Source organism: Heterodontus francisci, chromosome 1 (genome assembly GCF_036365525.1).
Source record: "Heterodontus francisci isolate sHetFra1 chromosome 1, sHetFra1.hap1, whole genome shotgun sequence".
NCBI classification, from domain to species: Eukaryota; Metazoa; Chordata; class Chondrichthyes; order Heterodontiformes; family Heterodontidae; genus Heterodontus; species Heterodontus francisci.
The window spans coordinates 45056814-45078192 of NC_090371.1; the positions used below are offsets into that span (position 1 = coordinate 45056814).

General features: G+C 44.4%; 1 protein-coding gene across 2 annotated transcripts in view; it reads right to left on the bottom strand.

The window, feature by feature from the left end:
* pstpip2 (proline-serine-threonine phosphatase interacting protein 2) overlaps positions 1-21379 on the bottom strand; it is a 172533-nt gene that overhangs the window by 98554 nt on the left and 52600 nt on the right. For both annotated transcript variants that reach the window (XM_068029907.1, XM_068029917.1), the window contains exons 3-5: positions 5964-6038; positions 3986-4020; positions 228-334 (exon numbers count right to left, since the gene is read on the bottom strand). In XM_068029907.1, the coding sequence (XP_067886008.1) occupies positions 228-334; positions 3986-4020; positions 5964-6038 (217 nt within the window). The remainder of the gene's footprint in view (positions 1-227; positions 335-3985; positions 4021-5963; positions 6039-21379) is intronic.

Genomic DNA, 21379 nt, shown 5'->3' on the forward strand with positions numbered 1-21379 from the left:
GAGTTTCTGTTCATTACCCTGCAAAAACTATCAAAAACTTGCCCTAGATATCAGCAGCAGTACTCATATTCATGAAGCCAGAGTGAGCCATAACTAAACTCGGACAGTGGTCTAAAATGAGGCCTGCGTAACGAGATTAAAAAGGCAGGGAAAAAAACTCTAAAGAAAATGAAAGAGAATGAAAAGGACACGATCACAATTTTAAGCAAAACTTACAACCAACTCACCTTTTTCCTTTGATCTTTCTGCTTTTCCCGGAATTCCTCCAGTTTTTTGATCTCTTCCCGTAAGCTGCCTGCCAGCTGGATGTGCAACAGTCCCACATTCTCCATCTCTGGAAGGAATGAAGCAATTACAATATTAATACCTCTCCATTAGTATGTTTGTGAACCATTCTCGCTGTCATTGGTCAACAATTAGGAAACAGTCAGAAGCTTGTGATCGACAGAGAGATGCTGGTACATTAATCTTTTGCAAACAATTAGGTGTATATTTTCAGTCTTGCTGCAGCAGGATACAGGTGAGCAAGATGGTGTTAACAAAGCTGATATAATTGATTGTGTGCTCACATTCTGGGCTGATGGGGACAACATTTTTGACCAGAGTTTTTATCAATAGCTGTAGTGTTGTAGCTTTAGACATTCTAATGATTTAATTTCACCAGGTCTGCAAATAACAGTGGTTGGGCAATGATACATCTGGTGAGGTGATGGACGAGTCACTTGAGGAAATCCTGGCAAAGTCTTGTGAGCAAACATAAAGAGAAAATACAGCTTAATGTTTTAAGTACAGAGTTTACAGCTAAACCATTCCAACTTGTCTTCTATCTTTATAGATGCGTACTGATCTTTTGTGCATCTCCAGATCTTACTTCAGATTTCCAATGACCATTGTTTATTTTGGCAATTCCAGGGAATGACTACTTACAAATTTTCCAAAATGATTAACAATATTTCCTTGAAATAAAGCAATGCAGATTACAAGAAACCCATTCCCATACCGGATTTCCAAGTGTCTTTATGTCAAGAGGATCATAATAAAATTTTATTCATACTATGACTGGCAAGAACAATGAATTTCAGAGATGAACCAGTAACCAACAGCATCCATCATTACAGAATCTGAATTAAAGAGCTCTCAACATCTTATCCAGAGCCATTAAACAGTTAAAATAAACATTGGACCTTCCCAACTAGCCTGAAGAATCAGGCAAGCTTATTTTGGTATTGCCATGAGCTGCTTAGATTGGGACCCAACAACATCAACATGTCACAACATGACAATAACAGATCAAGTTGTGGATGAACCAGGATTTCTTGCAGCAAGACCAAAGGAACCATATTCATCTAGATCCAGCAGCTCCATAGCTCTATCAGCTTTCCAAGGTGCCCATTGAAATTCAACCCAATAATGTCCCATTCAAGCTCGAGCTGAGCTTCAAACCAAGATTTCTGCTTCCACCTCAGAAACGTGGCCATACTTCATTCCATTCAATTTCATACTTCACCCCCAACTACCACAGAAACCCTCATATACGCCTTTGTTATTTCTAACAAAGTTCCACTCACCCATAAACCCCAATCCTTACTGGCCTTCACTGGCTCCCCAAGTCAAACATTGTTTTTACAATCCTTATGCCGGAGTTCAAATCTGTCCATGGCTTGGCTCCTTCCTACTTCTGCAACTTCCTCCAGTCCTACACCCTTCCAAACCAGGTTTACTGCTCTTTCATCCTTCCATCATTTCTGGCACTGGTGGCAAAGCCGTCAGCCACCATTCCCTGCGCACTGGAATTGTATCCTTCCCCATCATTAAAAGTCTCTAACAGTTACTTTTGCATTGTTCAGCACTCACCAGCTTGTCATTTGGGTCTCCTGTAGCCAGCAGCCACATTTCATTAGACCCACAGGCAGGAAGACCAAATTTCTGTCCCTTGTAAAAGTGCTGCCCAATCTTTGTACATCCACCCTTCTTTGACGATGTCATGACATCACCTCATCATGTAAATATTCCCATCCTATAGAAATTGAGTGCTATGACATTCCTCATCGATATCATGATATAACTATGTTGCATATGCAGTGGCCAATTTGTCACAGCCACTTTGCATATAAGCTTTGCCTTTGTCGCAGAGAGTCCAATGGTGTAATTTGAAAGTAAATTCAGCAGAGTGACGTTCTTCAGTTGCTCCAACATACAATACAAAAGACCTGGAAACCCATCTCTTTCAGGATGCACTTGTGGCTTTGTAAGCAATACGAATCGTAAGCAACAGATATTATCATTTCAAAAACTTCCATGGTGGCTCAGCAGGTTGAGGATGGGTATAGAATCATATGGTTACAGCACAGAAGGTGGTCATTCTTGCCGGAAGCACAGAGTACAAAATCAAGGAAATCATGCTAAACCTTTATAAAACACTGGTTAAACCCTAGCTGGGGTATTGTGGCCAATTCGGAACACCACACAGCATGTCAAGGCTTTAATCAAAGACTTCAGTTATATGGAGAGATTAGAGAAACTGGAATTGTTCTCCTTCAAGCATAGATAAGGGTAAGGGCAGATTTAATAGGAGTTCAAAATCTTGAAGGGTTTTAATAGAGTAAATAAGGAGAAACTGTTTCCAGTGACATAAAGGCCAGTTAACAGAGAATACAGATGTAAGGTAATTGGCAAAAGAGCCAAAGGAACACGAGGAAAAAAAAATTACACAGCAAGTTGAACACACTGCCTGCAAGGGTGGTATAAACGGATTCAATAACTTTCAAAAGGGAATTGGATAAATACTTGAAAAGCAACAATTTGCAGGGCTATGGGGAAAGAGCCAGGGTGTTTTTATATCAACACTGGTTTAGTTTGGATTGTAGGAGAGCAGTTCTCTGTGTTTGCATAGTTAAACCCAGGAGGTAGATTTGTAGACTGACATTTTCAACAATCCAAATCAAAGAGAGAGAAGCAAAGAATGTAAGAGGGGCAGGGATAGAAGGAGAGAATTACATTGAAATTACAAATCAGATATAGGCCCTGTGGCCCAATTCATCAGTGTGGTGCTTCTCCGCCATACAAGCAGCATAACTAATCCCATGGGTCCACTAGGATTGCCAATCTGGTTAGACATATTCCTGTAGTATTCCACTTTCCTTCAACTACCCAAATAACTCTTTTTTAAACACTGACAAGGTCTCTGCTTCACTAACTCTGGATATACATTCCACAGCCTCACAATCCTCTGTTTCAAACAGACAGTTTCCCCTGCTCCCTGTCCTAAATCTCTTGCATTTAATCTTGTATCCAGGTCCACTGATTACAGACTCGTCACCTCGAGAAATATTTTTTATTTACTCTATCTCGTTATGTTAAAAACCTCCATCAAATCAAATGATCGGTCCCAATTTTTCAGCTCTTTCTTTATAACTGCAGTTTCTCAGAACAGTGAATCTGTACTCTACTGTAATCTTTGTATTCATGTTCCTATGGCGTAGAGCCCATGTTCCCCCAACTGTGGTCTTATCAAGGTTTCAAACTGATTCACCATTACATCTCAACTTTTATATTCTGTTCCTCTTGCTATAAACCCAGTATTCCATTAATTTTTCATGACCTTATCCACTTGAAGTTCTGCTCTCAAGGTCTTGTGAAACTGAGCCCCATATCACCCAGCCTCCACCCCCCCCCCCAAAATATAATTGTTACTTTTGCTTTTTTAACCAAAACCAATCTCATATTGAATTTCATCCTCCACATTTTTGCTGAATCAATGCAGCTCCCTTCTTTCAGCAACAGACTCAGAGTCTGTAGAATTTTGTTGGTTCACTATAAAGGGGCTGAGTTTAGCAGTGTACACACTGGGAGCCAGTACATGAACACCAAGCTCCGAGAATCTAAACTAAAACAGCTCTCACATGCAGCTCAAAGTAACGTTAGCAGTTGACTGGGATCAATTCACCAGCTTTTCATTCACAGCTTAGAAAAGATAAATACTTACGTTGCTTAAAGACATCAAACGCCCTCTTCAATGTGCTAAAGGGATAAAAAAAAAGAGACGGAGGTGAACAGCTAGAACTACAAGGTGCAGTGGCAGTGATCGACAGTCATTGAAATTTATGATTAAAGTTGAGGTCATTACACGTTTCAAATGTTGTTCTTTCACCTGTCGAATGTGACCATCCAATTCATCAATTAATTCCCTTTATAAGGGTGACTAGATGTGCCCCACGTTGGGACTGACCTGGAAGTCTTTTTTCATATACACTGGCTGTATACTTCAGATAGTATTTTGTTCTAAGGATTTATTGCCCATTCATTAGTTGCCCTGAAAAGCAGTAGTAGGGACCACTTCAGAGGGTATTAAGAGTCAACCAAATATTGTGGGATTATCTCCCATGTGGGCCAGTCCAGATAGGGGTGGCAAGGAAAGACATTACTGAACCAATTCGGCTTAATGACAATCATGGTCACTTTTAATCCACAGACTGGTAAATTTATTGAGTTTAGTTTCACAACCTACCATAGTGACATTTATACTCAATCTCTGGGGTATATTTATTCGTTCAGAGGATGTAGGCGTCGCTGGCTAGGCCAGCATTTATTGCCCATCCCTAATTGCCCTCAAGAAGGTGGTGATGAGTTGCCTTCTTCAACCGCTGTAGTCCTTGGGGTGCAGGTACACCCACAGTGCTGTTAGGAAGGGAGTTCCAGGATCTTGACCCAGCGACAGTAAAAGAATGGTGATATAGTTCCAAGTCAGGAGGATGTTTGACATGGAGGGGAACTTGCAGGTGGTAGTGTTCCCCTGCATCTGTTGCCTTTGTCCTTCTAGATGGTAGAGGTCGCGGGTTTGGAAGGTTCTGTCAAAGGAGCCTTATTGAGATGCTGCATTGCATCTTGTAGATGGTACACACTGCTGAAATTCTGTGTCCTATGGTGGAGGGAGTGAATGTTGAAGGTGGTGGATGGGGTGCCAATCAAGCTGGCTGCTTTATCCTGGATGGTGTTGAGCTTCTTGAGTGTTGTTGGAGCTGCACCCATCCAGGCAACTGGACAGTATTCCATCACACTCCTGACTTGTGCTTTGTAGATGGTGGACAGGCACTGGGGAGACAGGAGGTGAGTTACTCACACAGAATTCCCAGCCTCTGACCTGCTCTTGTAGCCACGGTATTTATAATGGCTACTCCAGTTCAGTTTCTGGTTAATGGTGACCCCCTGGATGTTGATAGTGGGGGATTCAGTGACGGTAATGCTGTTGAACGTCAAGGGAAGAACGTTAGATTCTCTCTTGTTTGAGATGGTCATTGCCTGGCACTTGTGTGGCACGAATGTTACTTGCCACTTATCAGCCCAAGTCTAGATTTTGTCTAGTACTATGAATGCCAGGCTACAATACCCATAATTTGAGGTAGCAAGAGAGAAAGAAGTTATGACAGAAGCTACCAGATTATGATGTTCACCGGGACATCTGGTACCCTTATCCAGCGTTCATACTATGTAGTTGACTCCTTATTCCCTCTAAAGGCCTAACAGGCCATTTAGTTGTGAAATTACTCATAAACCAACTACCACCTTTTCTGAACAATCATGGATCAGCAACAAATGTCAACATGCCAGCACCGTTACACTTCACATCCCAACAAAAACAATGTATGGGAGCTATAAAGTGCAACAAATGCTTAGTCTGACCTAGTCGTGCTGGAAGCCACTAACTGAAATAAAATGGAGTCACACAGATAATGTAGAGGGAGCTAAACTTGCATCTGTCATGTACCATACCTGTATTTTTACTTAAATTGGAGAGAATTCCCTTCCATTACCAACATCTCCCATCACAATGAAGAAACAAGGAATATGTTGCAGTCCAAGTGGCCATTACTGACACTGGGTTCGACAGACTTCTAATCCCCATCACAGAATATTCCATAATTTTAAGCAGAAAAATTCATCTCAAAAATACACATAGACCTTACTTCAATTCATTCTGTCCACACACTTTCTTTGACAACGACAGCAAATCCTTCCCGTATTTCTCCTCGATGGAAGCCCTGGTTTACAGAAATGCAATATCATTACTTTTCTCAGTAAACGACACACCATGTCATATCTGGATAGTGAACTTAGTCATCAGTAATACCAGAGAAACAGCTTTCCTTTTCCACTTTACATTAACCAGCAACACATGGAATACGTATATCTATTAGTGAAAACTCTAGGATCTATGAATCCTTTCTTTCTGTCCATACACCCACTCAGGCTTATAAATTCTCATGGTCTCGTTAAGTTAGCAATAGGATCTGTTTATATCAAAGGGATAATTAGACTGCTAGTGAGATTAGTTCCAAATGAAAAGTTAGTGGACACAGTTACTATAAAAGCAGTTAATAAATATAAAAGGAGAAATCAAAAGTAGTACTATCTAATTAACCCTTTCCTTACAGCTCTTGGAAATTAAAATGTGTTAATCTGCCTTTTAAATATTCACAATAGTCATGAAAAGTTTTATAATTGGGATTAGCCAGCAAAAGCTTTGTCCACTGGGGGGTGGGAGGGCATATTTAACAGCACAATCCAGCCGAAGAACAACTGCTAGAGAGAGCACAGAAGAAGAAAGCTGCTTTTATGTCATAGAATGATGCAGCACAGGAGGCCATTCAACCCATCGTGCCTGTGCCAGCTCTTTGAAAATACTATCCAATTAGCCTAATCCCTATTCTCTTTTGAAAGTTACTTTTGAATCTGCGTTCACAAATCTTTCAGGCAGTGTATTCCAGATCATAACAACTCGCTCCAAAAAAAAAAGTCTCCTCAACTTGCCTCGGATTCTTTGGCCAATTAAACCGACTCTTCTGCCACTGGAAGCGGTCTCTCCTTATTCACCTTATCAAAACATTTTGAGCACCTCTATCAAACTTCCCCTTAACCTTCTCTGCTCTAAGAAGCAAAACCTCAGCTTTTCCAGTCTTTATATGTAACTAAAGCCTGGCACCCTGGTACCATTCTATTTGGGTTAAGTGCCATGCTAGAACCTGCAGTGCCTGACACACTGGTCTAATGTGGCTACATGAAAGCCAACTAGCTCAGTTCATCGAAACTGAACCCAACAAGTTTAATTTGATGTTTTTTTAGCTGATCAACCTGTACATTGGGAAACAGCAGCACTAACATGCCAGTACAGCAATATAAAAGCAGCTGAAGAAACAACAGCAACATAGGTTCTAGAAATAGGAGCCAAGAATATCAAGAATACCAGAACAAAACAGAACTTGGAACTCATTGTCACAGAATTACACAAAAATTACAAAGGAAACCGGCAGAAACCTTGGATCTGCCAGGTTTGGTTGCAGTCACAATTGGGAAATGCAACAGCTCACTGTAAAGAGAGTCAGGGATTTTAAAAAACTGCGAGATTCCTCTCTGGAACTTGAGATTGTCTGATCATAATGAATGGCAGAGCAGGCTCGAAGGGCCGAATGGTCTACTCCTGCTCCTATTTTCTATGTTTCTATGATCTGCAATCCCTTGCAATGAGCCTCCAAGCCGGGAGGACAGTCTGGCTTTTTCAGGGCCACAAAGTAATTATTGCTGATGGCATAGGCCTTTAGCCCACTCCCCATCCCTTTCACCACCAGTTCTCTCCCTTCCCCTCATGCTCTCTATATACTAAAGATTCCTTGCTGGAATGTGCTTCCATGGGCACCAAATGGTCGATAGCTGCACCCAAGAGCTCCCGGCCCAATCAGCTCTCCTGCTGGTCGGCAGCTTCTGCAGCGTCACTTCTAGTGATGGTCACTGCTGGGGCTGCACCAGGAAGATGAGGGCACATCGATGGCCAACACCCTTGAAGAGGGGTAAGTGGGATTGGGGGGTAGCCAGGGTCTGGCAGGCAGGCCCTGGCAATCAGGGATGGATGAGTTTCTCAGTGAACTGGTGGCACCATTACCGCAGGGGCAGCCGGAGGCCACTTCATGGGCCAAAGAGTGCCCAAAAAAGAGGCACACCCCACCCCTCAGAGCCCGCTGGGAGGCCATCAGGTTTCACTGGACAGTGTTCCCACCTTCCCATTGGCAGGATGCACACCAGCCACTGGCAAAATGCCCACAGAGCTGGGAAGTGGCCCTTTAATGGCCACTTAAGTGGCTTGTGAATGAATGAGACAAATGCATGTTTTTTTTCTGCAGCTTATGTTTTCTCTCAACCCTTTTAATGAAATGCGCTTTTCTCAAATCCGCTGGGTGTGGCGGTGTCATGCAAATCCTTCACCTGCCCACAATGAAGAAAGGACTTGCTTCAAAAAAAAAAATCACCAGGCCCTTGGCTGGAAAGACATTTGCATATTAACAGAATCTGCTTGGGGAGACAAAAGGGGTTAACTCCCTTATCCAATTTAACCCACAATGGACTTTGAGCACCAGACATTGAAAATGAGGGAGTTCAAATTTCAGGATGACTGCTGGGATGGCCGAATCCACAAACAGACTTGGTCAGACCAGCTGGTCATGTGACTAGCCTGCTTGGCAACCTGGGTTTTCTGAATTGTACAAAGGTTGTTTTGAATAGACAGACTGCAGTATGCTCCTGGACTGAAGAAGACCTCTTCTGTCTGGCTGTTCCTCTCTTTCTTATGGAACTCCAAATCCACTGAAGACACATGAACCCCAAGAGAGAAAAGTTTCCTACAGTGAACAAGGTTTAAGAGGAATACTGGGCCCCAACGAAGAGCAAGATCTACCTACAATCAAGGACTCGACAGTGAGCTCGAAGAACCATAACAAAAAGTCTTCAGAGATTTCCTCAAACTTCTCCAATTTATCTTTCTTCTCTTTTCTGTCTGTATCTGCATGGTTTTGTTTGCACTGGAGTGCTGACTTGGGTTGCAATAGAGTGCTACAGTGGAAGTTTGGTAAGTGAGGAAGTTAGGTAAGGAGGGAGCGAAATTAATTTATTAATTAGTGCTAGAAATGACAGTTAGAGGGGTGAAGTGCTTCACCTGTGAGATGTGGGAGGTCCGTGACGCTCCCAGCTTCCGGATGACTACATCTGCAGGAAGTGTACCCAGCTGCAGCTCCTCATAGACCCCATCGATCGGTTGGAGCGGCAACTGGATGCACTTAGGAGCATGCAGGTGGCAGAGAGCGTCATAGACAGGAGTTTTAGAAAAGTGGTTACACCCAAGGTGCAAGCAGATAGATGGGTGACCGCTAGAAGGGGCAAGCAGTCAGTGCAGGAATCCCCTGTGGCTTTCCCCCTCTCTAACAAGTATACAGTTTTGGATACTGTTGGGGGGGATGGCCTATCAGGGGAAAACAGCAGCAGCCAGAGCAGTGGCACCATGGCTGGCACTGTTGTTCAGCAGGGAGGGACAAAGCGCAGAAGAGCAATAGTTATAGGGGACTCTATAGTCAGGGGCACAGATAGGCGCTTCTGTGGACGTGAAAGAGACTCCAGGATGGTATGTTGCCTCCCTGGTGCCAGGGTCAAGGATGTCTCTGAACAGACAGGGGAGATTCTGACGGGGGAGGGTGAACAGCCAGAGGTTGTGGTACACATCGGTACCAATGACATAGGCAGGAAGAGTGATGAGGTCCTGCAGGGGGAGTTTAGGGAGTTAGGTAGAAAGCTAAAAGACAGGACCTCTAGGGTTGTAATCTCATGATTACTCCCTGTGCCACGTGCCAGTGAGGCTAGAAATAGGAAGATCGTGCAGCTAAACACGTGGCTGAAAAGCTGGTGTAGGAGGGAGAGTTTCAGATATCTGGACCATTGGGATCTCTTCAAGGACAGATGGGACCTGTACAAGAAGGACGGGTTGCATATAAACTGGAGGGGCACAAATATCCTGGCTGCGAGGTTTGCGAACATCACTCGGGAGGGTTTAAACTAGTGTGGCAGGGGGGTGGGAACCAGAGCAGTAGGATAGCAAGTGAAATAAATGAGGGGGAACTAGTAAATAAGGCCAGTAAGACTAAGAGGAAGAGCAGGCAGGGAGATGTTGCCGAGCACAGCAGGACTGGTGGTCTGAAGTGCATTTGTTTCAATGCGATAAGTATAACAGGTAAGGCAGATGAACTTAGAGCTTGGATTAGTACTTGGAACTATGATGTTGTTGCTATTACAGAGACTTGGTTGAGGGAAGGACAGGATTGGCAGCTAAATGTTCCAGGATTTAGAAGCTTCAGGCGGGATAGAGGGGGATGTAAAAGGGGTGGGGGAGGTGCATTACTAATGAAGGAGAATATCACAGCTGTACTGAGGGAGGACACCTCGGAAGGATCGTGCAGCGAGGCACTATGGGTGGAGCTCAGGAATAGGAAGGGTTGGAAGTTTTTTTTTTTACAGACATGCCTGCACGTCTACATTCCTGCACGATGTTGGGGGTTTTCTACAGGCCTCCCAACAGCCAGTGGGAGGTACAGGAGCAGATATGTAGACAGATTTTGGAAAGATGTAAAGGTAACAGGGTTGTAGTGGTGGGTGATTTTAACTTCCCCTACATTGACTGGGACTCACTCAGTGCTAGGGGCTTAGATGGGGCAGAATTTGTAAGGAGCATCCAGGAGGGCTTCTTGAAACAATATGTAGATAGTCCAACTAGGGATGGGGCCATACTGGACCTGGTATTGGGGAATGAGCCCGGCCAGGTGGTCGAAGTTTCAGTAGGGGAGCATTTTGGGAACAGTGACCATAATTCCATAAGTTTTAATATACTTGTGGATAAGGATAAGAGTAGTCCTTGGGTGAAGGTGCTAAATTGGGGGAAGACTAATTTTAACAATATTAGGCAGGAACTGAAGAATTTAGATTGGTGGCAGCTGTTTGAGGGTAAATCAACATCTGACATGTGGGAGTCTTTCAAACGTCAGTTGATTAAAATCCAGGACCAGCATGTTCCTGTGAGGAAGAAGGATAAGTTTGGCAAGTTTCGGGAACCTTGTATAACGTGGGATATTGTGAGCCTAGTCAAAAAGAAAAAGGATGCATTCATAAGGGCTGGAAGGCTAGGAAAAGACGAATCCCTTGAGGAATATAAAGACAGTAGGAAGGAACTTAAGCAAGGAGTCAGGAGGGCTAAAAGATCTCATGAAATGTCATTGGCAAACAGGATTAAGGATAATGCCAAAGCTTTTTATACATATATAAAGAGCAAGAGGGAACTAGGGAAAGGATTGGCCCGCTCAAGGACAGAGGAGGGAATTTATGTGTGGAGCCAGAGGAACTGGGCAAGGTACTAAATGAGTACTTTGCATCAGTATTCAACAAAGAGAAGGACTTGGTGGATGATGAGGCTAGGGAAGGGAGTGTAGATAGTCTCAGTCATCTCATTATCAAAAAGGAGGAGGTGTTGGGTGCCTTGCAAAGCATTAAGGTAGATTAGTCCCCAGGGCCTGATGGGATCTACCCCAGAATACTGAGGAGGCAAGGGAAGAAATTGCTGGGGCCTTGACAGAAATCTTTGCATCCTCATTGGCTACAGGTGAGGTCCCAGAGGACTGGAGAATAGCCAATGTTGTTCCTTTGTTTAAGAAGTGTAGCAAGGATAATCCAGGAAATTATAGGCCGGTGAGCCTTAGATCAGTGGTAGGGAAATTATTGGAGAGGATTCTTCGGGACGGTATTTACTCCCATTTGGAAACAAACAAACTTATTAGTTTAGTTTAGTTTAGAGATACAGCACTGAAACAGGCCCTTCGGCCCACCGAGTCTGTGCCGACCATCAACCACCCATTTATACTAATCCTACACTAATCCCATTTTCCTACCACATCCCCACCTGTCCCTATATTTCCCTACCACCTACCTATACTAGGGACAATTTGTACTGGCCAATTTACCTACCAAACCTGCAAGTCTTTTGGCTTGTGGGAGGAAACCGGAGCACCCGGAGGAAACCCACGCAGACACAGGGAGAACTTGCAAACTCCACACAGGCAGTACCCAGAATTGAACCCGGGTCACTGGAGCTGTGAGGCTGCGGTGCTAACCACTGCGCCACTGTGCCGCATGGTTTTATGAAGGGGAGGTCGTGTCTCACTAATTTGATTGAGTTTTTTGAGGAAGTGACAAAGATTATTGATAAAGGAGAGGCAGTGGATGTTATCTACATGGACTTCAGTAAAGCCTTTGACTAGGTCCCTCATGGCAGACTGGTACAAAAGGTGAAGTCACATGGGATCAGAGGTGAGCTGGCAAGATGGATACAGAACTGGCTCAGTCATAGACAGAGGGTAGCAGTGGAAGGGTGCTTTTCTGAATGGAGGGATGTTACTAGTGGTGTTCCGCAGGGATCAGTGCTGGGACCTTTGCTCTTTGTAGTATATATAAATGATTTGGAGGAAAATGTAGCTGGTCTGATTAGTAAGTTTGCGGACAACACAAAGGTTGGTGGAGTTGCAGATAGTGATGAGGATTGTCAGAGGATACAGCAGGATATAGATCGGTTGGAGACTTGGGCGGAGAAATGGCAGATGGAGTTTAATCCGGACAAATGTGAGGTAATGCATTTTGGAAGATCTAATGCAGGTGGGAAATATACAGTAAATGGCAGAACCCTTCGGAGTATTGACAGGCAGAGAGATCTGGACGTACAGGTCCACAGGTCACTGAAAGTGGCAACGCAGGTGGATAAGGTAGTCAAGAAGGCATACGGCATGCTTGCCTTCATCGGTCAAGGCATAGAATATAAAAATTGGCAAGTCATGCTGCAGCTGTACAGAACCTTAGTTAGGCCACACTTAGAATATTGCGTGCAATTCTGGTCGCCACACTACCAGGAGGTGGAGGCTTTGGAGAGGGTACAGAAGAGGTTTACCAGGATGTTGCCTGGTCTGGAGGGCATTAGCTATGAAGAGAGGTTGGATAAACTCGGATTGTTTTCACTGGAACGACGGAGGTGGAGGGGCGACATGATTGAGGTTTACAAAGTTATGAGCGGCATGGACAGAGTGGATAGTCAGAAGCTTTTTCTCTGGGTGGAAGAGTCAGTTACTAGGGGACATAGGTTTAAGGTGCGAGGGGCAAAGTTTAGAGGGGATGTGCGAGGCAAGTTCTTTACACAGAGGGTGGTGAGTGCCTGGAACTTGCTGCCGGGGAGGTGGTGGAAGCAGATACAATAGCAACGTTTAAGAGGCATCTTGGCAAATATATGAATAGGAAGGGAATAGAGGGATACGGTCCACGGAAGTGCAAAAGGTTTTAGTTTAGGCAGGCATCAAGATCGGCACAGGCTTGGAGGGCCGAATGGCCTGTTCCTGTGCTGTTCTTTGTCCTTTGTACGCATGCTGGTGTGGGCGCATCATGTGTCTGTAGGCGTTAACCAAATTAGAGTTTAAGTTTAAGTTTAATAAATTTCAACCTTCTTTAAACCAAAGAAAACCTGTTTGTGCTGGTTTCTTTGCCTTATAATTGGAAAGCAGTGAACAAGGATTCACCAAGGGCGAGCTAAAAACAGTGTGTTTAAAACTAAACCCTATTACGGTAAGACCAGGTGAAGGCGGAGAGGGAACTCTAGACCCTTTCTCACCTGATCGGAACAGGCTCAATTGGGCTCCGAGTGGGCAGCTTGTTTTGCCATCCCTCCTGCTGCTGGCAAAATGACATGGCAGCGGAAAGACATCTGGCACGCCACCAAACGCCTTCCTGTGCCATTTTGTCAGCCTTCCTCCCTCCCAGCCTGTCCCCAAAGGGCTGGTAAAATTGAGCCCAAAATTTATTTTCGTGCTCCAATAGTTTTTCTCCTGGGTTGCTCGCAGCAGCATCCAGGAGATTAATCTTTAATTCCTGGAAACTCCAGTTCAATCCTGAAGGTTTGGCTACTCTAAGTCAAGGCTCTCCTTTATAACAGTTCCATGGTGCATATTATGTAAAACGCTGACATGACTGAAGATCTTGCCATTAAATTACAGTAAATAACACCAGACAAAACAGATGAAAATTCAATGGATACTTTCCTGATTCTGGAGCAGGAGGAAGAAGGGATCCCACTGAATTGGTTACAACAATGCAATAAAACATTCCACAAACAGTAAATCTAGTAACAGAAGGTGTCTGCAACTTTCTAACAAAAGGGGAATTATCGAATGAGAAGCCTTGTGTCCCTTTCAGTTGCGAGTTCACTAGATTTTTATGACTAGCTGGGTTTTTGTTTCAGTCAGTGGTTAGACTTCCCCCTATCCCACCACCTGACAGCAATTGGGAAATCACTCCATGGCTCCCCCTCAAAGTATTTCACCATCTCATTCAGCCAATAACCACAATGTAATCACACAGTAGGACCAGAGAAATGTTACAACCTTATTCATCTTCTGCATTTACTGCAGATTTAGTTTCACTCTAATTGCACTTTTGTTTTAGATTAGATTAGATTAGAGATACAGCTCTTCTGCCCATGTTTGAACTAAGGCTGTAATGAGGTCAGGAGCTGAGTGGCCCTGGTGGAACCCAAACTGAGTGTCACTGAGCAGGTTATTGCTAAGCAAGTGTCCCTTGATAGCACTGTCGATGACCCTTTCCATCACTTTACAGATGATTGAGAGTAGACGGCAGTAGTACTGATGGGGCGGTACTTGGCCAGGTTGGATTTGTCCTACTTCTTATGGACAGGACATACTTGGGCAATTTTCCACATTGCCGGGTAGATGCCAGCATTGTTTAGTTTAGTTTAGTTTTGTTTAGTTTAGAGATACAGCACTGAAACAGGCCCTTCGGCCCACCGAGTCTGTGCCGAACATCAACCACCTATTTATACTAATCCTACACTAATCCCATATTCCTACCAAACATCCCACCTGTCCCTATATTTCCCTACCACCTACCTATAATAGTGACAATTTATAATGGCCAATTTACCTATCAACCTGCAAGTCTTTTTTGGCTTGTGGGAGGAAACCGGAGCACCCGGAGAAAACCCACGCAGACACAGGGAGAACTTGCAAACTCCACACAGGCAGTACCCGGAATCGAACCCGGGTCCCTGGAGCTGTGAGGCTGCGGTGCTAACCACTGCGCCGCCCACTTTTGCTCACCTTCCCCCCACAATCCCACCGCAACCCCATTTTACCAGTGACAGATTCTTGTGCGTGACAAGGCAGGTAGACGGGCAAAGAACCACAAATATCATTTCCAGCTTTGATCTCAGGAGCAACTAGAACTTAGAAGGTCTAAAAACAAAATATCAGGAAGCATCACAAACTCATGGACTACACAGCAATCGCTTAAGCTGGTCCTGAGATATGAGCAATGTTGGAGAAGGGTGCATTGATTGCCAATCCCTAGTTGCTCGGAGGTGGTGGTGGTGGGCCTTCAGCTTGAACTGGTGATATCCCCACAATGGTGTCAGGTAGGATCTTAACCCAGCAATGATGAAAGACTGGTGATATATGTCTGAGTCAGTGCGGTTGCGTGACTTAGCAGGGAATGTGGAGGTAAATGACAAGCCCATGATAGCTGCTGATCAATATTCACTAGTGGCACAAGTAGAGGTAAATGATTTTGATCTAATCACCATTACAGAGACATGGTTCTGAAATTGATACTTATACCATTTATAAAACAATGGTGGCCTGCACGAGCGGGCCGCAAGTCATGGAGCCGTCATGCTATTAAGCGCGGCGGCTCATTTAAATAGCCGGGGCAGACTGCCCCTGCCGATGTGGAGGGGGCAGGCTGTCCATCCCCAGCGATGGCGTCAGCTGCCGATGCGCAGACGCTGATGCCATTTTTAAAGGGCTTCGAGCCCTACCTTCAATTTAAATATTCAAAAGGGGCAGGTAACAAAAATTTTTTATTCCATTTAAATTGCCACTCTCCCCCCCCCCCCTCCCCCCCCCCACCCACAATAACCATAAAAGTATTTGCTCTCTATCCCACAAAACACTTCCCTTACCCACCTAACCTTCCCCACCTAACCTTCCCCCCCCCCCACCCAAAGTACATAAACATTACACTATAATCCTTCTGACCATCCGCTACATTGACCTCCCTCCTGCACTAAAACTTAACTTTACCCCCCTCCCCACCAGTGTACCGACTCGGTTCCCCAAATGAGGATCTGAAGGCATGGGAGTGATGGTCAGCTGCACGAATATCGCACTGAGACAGAGGGCGGGAATGTAAAGGTAACTCATTCAGTGATTTAAAATTTATGTACATATGTTAATGGCGGTCCCGTTGCGGGGGGGCTGCCAGGAGGCCTCGCCGCTGTTGGCAATATCAGGCCGTGCCCTCACCGGGTCGAGGTGCGTGGCAGCCCTCCCCTGGAGACATTTTCCGCCACCCCCCCCCCCCCCACTGCCATCGGGGGTGGGGGGTCTGTAAAATTCAGCCCATGGTTACAAGGTGAACAAGGTAGGGAAATAAATATTCCTGGGTACACAATATTTCGGAAAGACAGACAGAATGGCAAAGGGAAACCTTGATAGGAAAGGATGACATAAGGCTATTAATGAGAAAAGATCTAGCATCAGACGATCATAAAGTCGAATCAGTATGGGTGGAAACTAGGAATAGAAAGAATCAGAAAACATAGGTGTGAGTAGTTTATAGGCCCGCTAACAGTAGTTATACCGTTGGACAGGGCATTAAACAAGAAATTATTGGAGTCTGTCACAAAGGCAATGTAATAGTTGTGGGGGGCTTTAATCTTCATGTAGACTGGTCTAGAAGATGAGTTTGTAGAATGTATTTGGGACAGGACAGCGCAGTGGTTAGCACCGCAGCCTCACAGCTCCGGCAACCCGGGTTCGGTTCTGGGTACTGCCTTTGTGGAGTTTGCAAGTTCTCCCTGTGACCGCGTGGGTTTCCTGCAGGTGCTCTGGTTTCCTCCCACATGCCAAAGACTTGCGGGTTGATAGGTAAATTGACCATTGTAAAAAAAGGTGGCAGTTCACCATCACCTTCTCAAGGGCAGTGAGGGATGGGCAACAAATGTTGGCCTTGCCAGCAACATTCGCAACCCATGAACAAGTGAAAAAAAAATCTCCTAACCTTCCTTTGTTCTAGTGATGAGAACCAGTTCCTCCAGTCTCCCTGCTATAAGGTTGCTAAATTTCTTTTGCACCCTCTTCGTGACCTTGGAGTCCTTCCAAAGGGAAGACAGCCAAAACTGTACACAGTTTTGCAATTGCAGCCTTGTCAATGATTTGTATGGATTTAGCATTACTTTACTTTTGTATTCTATGTTCCTATTTATAAAACCTAGGATCCCATACATGTATTTATTTGGTAAAGCCTTAACAACCTGTCCTCCTGCCTCAAGAAACAGCAAAGAGATTCCGCTGAATAACAAAATCACTCGTAATGATAACCAGCAGTCTCTCCAAATCTTGAAACTGAGTTCCAGGGTTGACTGAAGTTGAGCACTGCTTAACCGGAACACCTTCAGACAGAGGTAGTGCAGGCCCTTCACTCTAGCTAGAAAAATAACAATATGCATTTAAATGGACAATGTCCTTGCAGGAGCATCTGAAGAAAAGAACAGCAAAGTTCAAAACCAGAAACAACCTATTAACCAAACTTACTGGATCTACGTGGGGTGCTGCTGACACAACACTCTGGACCTCAGCACTTGCCCTATCATACTCAGCAGCAGAGTACTGTGCACCTGTCTGGCATAGATTACACACGCACCTTGTTGATACTCAATTAAATGCAACAATTCACATAACTGGAACCTTCAGCTCAAGACCCCTCCCCAGGCTTCCTGTCCTCGTAAACATCACTGCCCCACACATCTGCCAACTGACAAAAACCCACGAGCTGGTTGAAACCATCCGTGCTGCACTTCACTTACCACTCCATAATAACATGTTCAATCCATCTACTGCCCGCCTTTCATCTCAGCAGACATCCTTTGGATTAAGGAATGGGAAACATGAGAAGTCACTAACAGGTTCCTTGTGACAAACCACATCTGTCGATTGGCAGGCTTTGAACTACCATGTCAACAGTAGTCCTTGCTAAACAGGTGTCATGCAGGCTCCCAACTGCCGAGAATGAGGCATATTAATTTTGTCATACGAACATTGATTTTAAACTGTTACTGGAGTGAAGAAAGGACTTATTAAAAAAAAATCACTAGACACTCGGCTGGAAAATCATTTTTGCATACTAACAGACAGTGCTTGGCGGGACAAAGGGGCTATTCCCTGCTCCAATTTAACCCACAATGGACTTTGAGCACCAGGTATTGTGTGTTAGGAGAGACATTCTGGGTCGGCTAAGACAATAGAATCCACAAACAGACGTGGTCAGACCAGCTAGTCACATGACTAACCTGATTTGTACAATTCAGAAAAACCCAGGTTGCCAAAGAGTTTGAATGGAGAAAGACTGTTTGCTCCCGGAGTGAGACAACCTCTCCTGTCTGTCTGCTCCCATCTCTTTCTCATAAACCGATGGACCCACTGAGGACACATGAACCACGAGAGCGAAAAGTCTCCTACATTGAAGAAGAAGCATATTGGGCCCCAATGAAAAACGAGATCTAACTACAATCAAGGACTCTACAGCGAGCTCAAAAAACAATAACCAAAACCATCTTCAGATAGTGCCTCAAACCTTTCCACTTTATTTCTTCTGCTCTTTTCGGTCTCTGTCTACATGCGTGTATCGCGTATGCATGCTAGAATGGGCGCGTCACATTTTCATAGGCGTTAACCGAATTAGAGTTTAAGTTTAATAAAGTTCAACCTTTTTTCTTTAAACCTAGGAAAACCTGTTTGGCTAGTTTCTTTGCCTTATAATTGGAAGTTAGTAAACAAGAATTCACTAAGGAGGAGATTAAAAAAAAGTGTGTTTAAAATTAAACCTTGTTACAGTAAGACCAGTTGAAGGCTGAAAGGGAACCTTAGACCCCTTTTTCACCTGGTCGTAACACAGGTTCTGGACACGCCAAGGCCCCTGAGCAGCCAACCTCCACTGCTGGGGCCACTTATGCAATGATGGAGAGACACAAACAATGCTGCACATTACCAAGGAGTGTCCACTCTACAGACTAAATTGCAGACTAACCACCTTAAACTCAGCAAATGAGGAGGATATCGCTTGGCTCCGGGGATTGGTATTTGCTAATTAAGTAAATGGGCAAAAAGATTCTTTCCCTGTGTGAAAAACATCAGTGTGTCAGCCATGGCTCACTTGGTAGCACTCTTTCTTTGAGTCACAAGGTTATGGATTCAAGTCCCACTGAAGAGACTTGAGCACAAAAATCTAGGCTGACACTCCACTGAGGGAGTGTTGCACTGTTAGAAGTGCAGTCTTTTAGATGAGATATTAAACAGAGTTCTTGTCTACCCTCTCAGGTGGCACTATTTCAAAGAAAAGCAGGGGAGTTATCCCTGGTGTTCTGGCCAATATTAACCCTCAAACAACATAAAAAAGTCATCTGGTCATTAGCATATTTCTGTTTGCGGGAGTTTATTGTGTGAAAAATGGTTGCCATGGTTTCCTCCATTCCAGTGACTACGCTTCAAAAGTCCTTATTTGGCTGTAAAGCACTTTGGGATATCCAGTTGAAGTGAACGGCAGTTTGTAAATGCAAGTCTTTCTTACTTAACTGGTGAAGGAAATGATAGCAGCGTGGATCAAAATGGGGGCCCGAGTGAGAAAAGCAATTGGCCAGGACAGCTACGATGTGCTAAGTTTTGGTGGGTTTCGGTGAGTTTCTTTTTAAAAGTCTGTACCATGGCAACATATTTAATTATATTGAATAAATGAGAGGCAGAAAATCCACAAAAGAAGCCAAGTCACCCTCACGGCTTTTTTTAAAAATCTGCATGCTTTAAGAAAAACTGTTAACTCAAAAAATCTTTTGCGTCTGTCTGTATTTCTGATTTTGGAGGATATGACTACTTCTCCAATGAAACAATCAGAATCTGCAAGTAAACAATGTGCTTCCTTATCGAAACAAGCTCTGTCAACATATCAGGACAGTTCTTGCACCTAAGCAAAATACTACAGATTCTGGAAACTTGTAACAAAACAGAATTTTATTACTCTTTCGTGGAAGCTGAGCATTGCTGGTAAAACCAGCATTTATTACCCATCCCCAATTGCCCAAGAGAAGGTGGTGCTAAGCTGCCTTCTTGAACTGCTGTAGTCTAGCTACAGTGCTGTTAGGGAAGGAGTTCCAGGATTTTGACCCAGCAACAGTTAAGGAACGGCGATATAGTTCCAAGTCAGGATGGTGTATGACTTGTAGGGGTACTTGCAGGTGGTGGTGTTCCCATGCACCTGCTGCCCTTGTCCTTCTAGGTGATAGAGGTCACGGATTTGGTAGGTGCTGTTGAAGGAGCCTTGGTGAGTTGCTGCAGTGCATTTTGTAGATGGTACACACTGCTCCCACTGTGCGCTGGTGATGGAGGGAGTGTATGTTGAAAGTGGTGGATGGGGGCCAATCAAGTGGGCTGCTTTGTCGTGGATGGTGTTGAACCTCGAGTGTTGTTGGAGCTGCACTCATGCAGGCAAGTGGAGGATATTCCATCACACTCCTGACTTGCGCTTTGTAGATGGTGGCCGAGTTACTCACTGCAGAATGACCTGCCCTTGTAGCCACCGTATTTATATGGCTGGTCCATTTAAGGTTCGAGTCAATAGTGACTACCAGGTTGTTGATGATGGGGGATTCAGTGATGGTAATGCCATTGAACATTAAGGGGAGATGGTTAGGAACATAGGAGCAGGAGTAGGTCATTCAGCCCATTGAACCTGCTCGGTCATTCAATTACATCATGACCGATCATCTACCTCAACGCCACTTTCCTGCGCTATCTCCATATCCCTTGATGTCATATGTATCCAGAAATCTATCCATTTCTGTCTTGAACATGCTCAATGATTGAGCTTCCACAGCCCTTTGGGGTAGAGAATTCCAAAGATTCACCACCCTCGGAGTAAAGAAATTCCTCCTCATTTCAGTCTTAAATGGTCTACCCCTTATTCTGAGATTATGTCCCCTGGTTCTAGACTCACCAGCCAGGGGAAACATCCAAACTACGTCCACCCTGTCACACCCTGTAAGAATTTTGTAAGTTTCAATGAGATTACCTCTCATTCTTCGAAACTCTGGAGAATACAGGCCCAGTTTCCTCAATCTCTCCTCATAAGATGATTCCGCAATCCCAGGGACTAGTCTGGTGAACCTCCATTGCACTCCCTCTGTGGCAAGTATATCCTTCCTTAGATGAGATCAAAACTGTACACAATACTCCAGGTGCGGTCTCACCAAGACTCTATACAATTTCAGCAAGACATAGAACATATAGAACATTACAGCGCAGTACAGGCCCTTCGGCCCTCGATGTTGCATCTTTACTTCTGTACTCAAATCCCCTTGCGATGAAGGCCAACAAACCATTTGCCTTCCTAATTGCTTGCTGCCACCTGCATAATGGCT